The 6033-nt window shown below is 56.8% G+C and overlaps 1 protein-coding gene across 1 annotated transcript in view; it reads left to right on the top strand.

Annotated features, from left to right (window-relative positions):
* TRPM5 (transient receptor potential cation channel subfamily M member 5) overlaps window positions 1-6033 on the top strand; it is a 45025-nt gene that overhangs the window by 29139 nt on the left and 9853 nt on the right. Inside the window, exons 16-20 of the mRNA XM_069107294.1 lie at window positions 629-724; window positions 1390-1645; window positions 2022-2140; window positions 2240-2372; window positions 4162-4336. Of these exons, the coding sequence (XP_068963395.1) occupies window positions 629-724; window positions 1390-1645; window positions 2022-2140; window positions 2240-2372; window positions 4162-4336 (779 nt within the window). The remainder of the gene's footprint in view (window positions 1-628; window positions 725-1389; window positions 1646-2021; window positions 2141-2239; window positions 2373-4161; window positions 4337-6033) is intronic.

The following is a 6033-nucleotide window of genomic DNA, read 5'->3' as shown; positions in this document are numbered from 1 at the left end:
CCTCTCTCTCTGTCTCTGTCTCACTCTCACTGTCTCTCTCTCTGTCTCTCTCTCTCTGTCCCTCCCCTTCCCTCCCTTCCTCCCTCCCTCCTCTTCTCTCCTTCCTCCTCCCTTCCTTTCCTCTTCCCCTTCCCTCCCTTCCTCCCTTCCCTTCCCTTCTTTCCTTCCTCCCTCCTCTTTTCTTCCTCCCTCCCCTTCCTTCCTCCCTCCCTTCTCTCCCTCCTCCTCCCTTCCTTTCCTCTTCCCCTTCCTTCCCTCCCTCCCCTTCCCTCCTTCCTTATCTCCCTTCCCCTCCCTTTCTCCTGGTCCCAAGGGCTCTAATGGCTCTCACCTCCCCCGGGAGTCCTTCCCTGCCTCCCTCCCTCTAGGTCTCCCCTTTGCCCCCAGCCTGGGGTGGGGCTGCCTGGTGTCCACATCTCATCCCTCCTCTTGCCCTCCCGGTGTGCAGCCTTTGGCCCCCCCAGTGCCTGGCACGGTGCTTTCTTGCTCATTGGCTGGTGCTTCCTGAGCTGCTGGTTGAATGGCCCACTGATACATCCCACTCCTGGGACCCTGAGGGGTGCTTCAGGAGCAGCTCCAAAGACCCTGGCAGCCCTGCCCTTTCCATCCCACTCTGGGTCTCTTGCAGTGAGGAGGCTCCTCTGAAGAGTGGGCTGGAGGCCTTCCGGGAGCTGGACAGTCCGGACACTGAGAGGGTGCTACTTTTCCCCTCCCCTGGCATCAGGTACAGGGAGGGCTTCCAGGCCTGGGAGGTCGGGGAGCAAAGGGTCTGCGGGCAGATGGCATGAGCAGGAGGGGACCCTCCTGGCAAATGAGGGCGGGGGCTCCTCCTGAGGTCTCCCTGTTTCCTCAGGGGAGGCCCAGGGCTCAGTTTTCAATCATTGGGACACAGAGGCTTTGGCCGTTCTGCTGAGGCCTAGGTCAGGTATGGGTTGGTCCAGCCTCCCCATAGCAGCCCTTCTGGGAGCCCTGACTGTCCATTAGGGAGTAAACACTGACCCAGTGCTGGGCCTGGAGACACAAAGGCAGATCAGAGCACAGGCCTTGCCCTCAGGGGATTTCTTTCCACTGGGAGGAAGACACCACAGAGGAAACACAGGCTGGTGGGAGGTATGCTGACTTTGTCCTTAAAGAACACCTGCCAGCTGTGTGACCCTGGACAAGTCATGGTATGTCCCCAGATCCATAAAATGAAGTCGCTGGACATGTTTCCTCCCAGCTTAACCATATTGCCAGGACCCTGCGGAGAACAGCCGCCTCAGGGCACAGGCTCCTTCAGGGCTAGGGGCGGCAGTGCTAAGAGTGGAGCCACCCCACCCAGTGAGGGCCTCCTCTTCCTGCTTCCAGGTCTGCCTGACATGGTTATCAGTTTCTGTTTTTGTTGTGCAGGAGGGATGAGTCCGCAGAAAGGAGGAGGCCCGGGGCCTGGGCCTTGTCCAGCCCCTTCCTGCTCTCCCGGTGGAAGAAGTTCTGGGGGGCCCCTGTCACCGTCTTCCTGGGGAACATGGTCATGTACTTTGCCTTTCTCTTCCTGTTCACCTATGTGCTCCTGGTGGACTTCCAGCCCCCTCCAGATGGCCCCTCGGCGCCCGAGGCGGCCCTCTATTTCTGGGTGTTCACTCTGGTGCTAGAGGAGGTCCGACAGGTCAGTGGGGACTGCGCTGGCTCCCTGACAGGGACCAGCGGCTGGGATCTCGGCCATGATCCTGCCTCAGGCACGGGGAGATAACCTCACAGGGAGAGGCACTGCATTAAAGATCAGGGAAGGCTTCCTGTAGAAGGTGGGTGGAGGGAGAGCTTCCCAGACCAGGAAGACCTTGCCTTTGACAAATCCAGGTTGTGTGACCCTGGGCAAGTCACTATACTCGAATCTGACCCCAGGATGCAGAGATCCGTGGTGGGACTCTGGCCCCAATCCGATGGGTTGGTTTGATCGATTTGGCTTGGAATCAGGGAGCCTACCCAGGCAGAGACCCTAGGGCCCTGCAGCTGTGACTGATGGCTGTTTGCTCCCACCCTAGGGTTTCTTCACTGATGAAGACACCAACCTCCTGAAGAAATTCAAGGTATATGTGGAGGACAGCTGGAATAAGTGTGACATGGTGGCCATCTTCCTCTTCATCGTGGGCGTCACCTGCAGGTGTGTCCCCTGGCCTTTCCCTGGCAGCTCAGCCAGCGGGCACCGCCAGGTCCCCAGAGCCTTTTCCTCCTTGTCCCCTGCCCTCGTTGGGCTCCTTAGGATGTTGGCCTCCTCGTTCGAGGCCGGCCGGACCGTGCTGGCCATGGACTTCATGGTGTTCACCCTGAGACTTATTCACATCTTCGCCATTCACAAGCAGCTGGGGCCCAAGATCATCATTGTGGAGAGGATGGTGAGCAGGGCATGGGGGTATGGGCTTGTGCTCATCGCTCACCCTTGGGCCCTCACAGTGGGGGGCTCACAGCTGGACAGGGGTCTCCTCCGAGCTTCCGTGGGCCTGATAAGTGCTCATCCAGCCTCCCCAGGAGCCCCTGCGATGAAAGGGAGTTCGTCACCTACAGAGGCAAGACAGCTGCCCTTGGTACAGTTGTATATATTGGCCGAGGCCTGAGTCTGAGCCTGGTGTAACAGAGAGGAAGGGGCTGCCCAGTGGGCGGGGAGGCAGTGGGGTAGTGAGCTCCCTGTCCCTGGAGGGCTTCCAGCAGAGAGAGGACAGTTTGGGTGGGTGGGACCAGCTCTCCTCTGGGCTGGGGCTTCTCCTCGCTCTGGGAGCTGTGACTGAGCCCCAGCTGCTTCCCGTAAAAGCTTCTCACCTACAATGAACCGCTCTTCCCTAAGGTCTGGCCCGCAGCTCCCTGGCCGCCAGCCAGGGTACTAACAGACAGTAAGAGATTAGAGTTCTCCCCGGGAGTGCCAAGGCAGTGGAGAGATACTGGCTCCTTACCCCGCGGGACGCTGTGGAGTCAGTCAGCAAGGGACTGGGAGGTGGGAACCCAACTTGGGGGGAAACCGAGGCACAGCTCAGAGACCCTCAGGCAGAACGGGACCAAAGTGACCGAGTTCATCCTGCTCACTCTGCGCCTACCACGCTGTTCTAGGTAGCTGAGGCAGGGTTAACCTGCCCTACAAAAGCATGCCCGGGGCGGGGAAGTGTTCCAGGGGCTCTGGGCTGTCCTCACCTTCCTGCTGTGCGGGGAGCATCTTCAGGGTCCTCGACCCATCCAGCTGACGCAGGAGAGCAAAGCCTTCATGGAGCTGGTGTGTAAGGTCCCTTTGGGCACCTGATCCTAGACTCCAGGGGTATAAGTATCCAGGGGCTGGTTTCCTGCTCTTCCCTGTCTTCTCATGCCTGACACCCCTCCAGATACTCTGCCTCAGTGGTACCAGCTTACCATTCTCTGAAGGTGGCCGTCCATCTCTCCTGTCTGCACACCTTTGTCCTGCCTGTGCCCCATGTCGGGAAGCTTCTCCCTCCTCATCTCTGCCCCCAGTCTCTGGGGTTTTTTTTGTCTCAGCTGAAACCCCACCTTCAGCAAGATTCCTTCCCCACCCCACTCAGTGTCCGTGCTCCCCCCCATTTCTTATCTCCAGGTTATCTTTTCTGTTCCTCCCTCCCTTGTAAACCTAATATCTGGCCACAGCCGGTGCTTAATAAATGCTTATTGACTTGATTTAAGTCAATCCATTCCTCCTCCTGCCTCCATCCATGGGAGCTCCCTCTCTGAGCCCTGCCAGGAGCCCCAGCCCCCATGCACTGGAAGTGGGAGGAATGGGAATGAAGAATCCCCTCTGCCAGGAAGTCCCTCGGGACCTCAGCCAAGACCCTTCCCCTCGTTCCTTCCCTCTCCCCTGCTTTGGAGCCATGGGTTTTTTAGAAGAGAGCCCCAGAAAGGATTGGGTGCCATGGCCATCTTGGGAGATGAGCAGAACTCACATCCATCGGCCCCACCTTCCTCCCGGCCGCTACGATTTCAGTCCTAGCTCTGCTCTCCTGCCATGTAAATGGCTGCCCCTCATCTCGCCACCATTCTTTGGTTCCGTTTGCTTTCACGGGCCCTGGCTTCTCCGCGTCTGGATGACGGAGGATGGAGGACTGTCTCTCCCTCCATGGTCAAAGTTGTGGGATGAGTGGCCTGGGGGGTCCTGCCCTGCCCCTCTAACCGCCTTCTCTCTCCTCTTAGATGAAGGATGTCTTCTTCTTTCTCTTCTTCCTCACCGTGTGGCTCATTGCCTATGGGGTCACCACCCAAGCCCTGCTGCACCCCAGAGACAGCCGAGTGGAGTGGATCTTTCGGAGGGTCCTCTACAGGCCCTACCTGCAAATCTTTGGGCAGATCCCCCTGGACGAGATCGATGGTGAGGGGCTTCCCTTGTTCCCATCCCCAGATGCCCCTGGTCTGCCCATTACCCTGGTGTCTTTTAGTCACGTCCAACCCTTCAGGGCCTCATTTGGGCTTTTCTTGGGAGAGATACTGGAGGGGTTTGCTATTTCCTTCCCCAGCTCATTTGACAAATAGGGAAACTGAGGCAAACAGGGTGAAGTGACTTGCCCAGGGCCACCCATCTGGTAAGTATTTGAGGTCAGGTCTTCCAGACTCCAGGCCCAGTGCTCTATCCCCTCCAGCACCAACTGTTGAAGTTGTTGCTGAGCCTGGGCAGGAGTGGGCAGTGCTGGGGGTGAGCACCTGGGCGCTGGACACAGACAGTGCAGTGTCCCGCCTCAGCTGGAGGTTGCTGGGGCCCACTGAGGGGGTCATCAATCATGGAGGGAAGCAGTTTCCGCTGCCTTGGCCTCAGCCCTCAGATTTCTGAGGAAGCACATTTACAGCTTCACAAACTGCTTTCAAGACAAGCTGTCTCCGGCTTTCCTCCAAGGGGCTGGCTATGAATCAGTGCTGCCAGAGCTGAGCTGTGCTCCAAGGGGCGGCTGGCCCCACGCTGGGAGGGGGCTCCGAGGAAGGGTCCCCCACTCTTCCATCAGTGCTAGATGTGCTAGCTGTCCCTGTGTGCCCTCCTACACACATGTACACACATGCACCCTGTTGTGGTCAGCAGTGTCCAGTGCTGGAAAGTGCTCTCTGCAGTGGGAATCAAGGCCCCTGGGTGCTGGGCCCAGGTGGGCCACTGATGCTTTGTGGGACCTCAGGCAAGGTCTGGGCCTTTCTGAGCCTCAGTGGCCTCATCTGTACAACGTGGGCCTCCAACCCAATGGTCCATCTACTGTCCCCTTCCTACTCAGTCATTCTTGTGTCCAGTAAAACCCCATTTGGAATGAAAGTTTTAAAGTCCCTGCAGGGAGGGAGTGGGGCACAATAGCCTGGTTTGCTAACTGAGAAGCAGGGTGGCCTAGAAGGCAGAGAGCTCTGGAGGCCTGGGCATGAAGCCCACCGCAGACCCTTGTTGGCCGTGTGACTCTGGACAAGTCAGCTAACCTCTCTGAGACTCAGTTTCCTCTTCTGTAAAATGTGGCTAAGACTAGGCCCTCCCTCCCAAGAGCACTTTAAGGCTCCAGGGAGATTGTACCTGTAAAGTGACTTGCAAACTTCCATGCCCCTGTAAATGCCAGTGGACAGTACTTAAATGATGGAATTCCAGACCCAGGCTCAGGGAACCAAGGAAGCCTCAATGGAGGCCCAGTACAAGGAGGCTGATTTTTTGTTTATTTCTGTTGTTACTGTTCTAATCTTGCTTTTAATTTCTAAAGGGTTTTATTTTTTCCAAATTACATGTCCAGAACAATTTTTAGCCTTCATTTTTATAAGATTTTGAGTTTCAAGTTTTTCTCCCTCCCTCTCCCCTCTTCTGAAAATGGCAGGAGACAGTCTGATGCAGGTCACACATCTGCTCTCATGTAAAACATTTCCATCTTAGTCACAGTTGTGAAAGAAGAAACAGGTCAAAGGGGGAAACCCCATGAGAAAAAGAAAAGTGAGAAGAACATGCTTTGGTCTGCATCCACACTCCACCTTTCTTTATTGGTCTGCATCCACACTCCACCTTTCTTATTTGGTCTGCATCCACACTCCACCTTTCTTTATTGGTCTGCATCCACA

The sequence above is a fragment of the Petaurus breviceps genome, unplaced genomic scaffold (assembly GCF_028583685.1).
Source record: "Petaurus breviceps papuanus isolate PSGF00001 unplaced genomic scaffold, PetGlider_PUasm1.0 89794, whole genome shotgun sequence".
Taxonomy (NCBI): Eukaryota; Metazoa; Chordata; class Mammalia; order Diprotodontia; family Petauridae; genus Petaurus; species Petaurus breviceps.
Note: the sequence above shows the minus strand (reverse complement) of the source record. Positions and strands in the feature narration are given on the sequence as shown.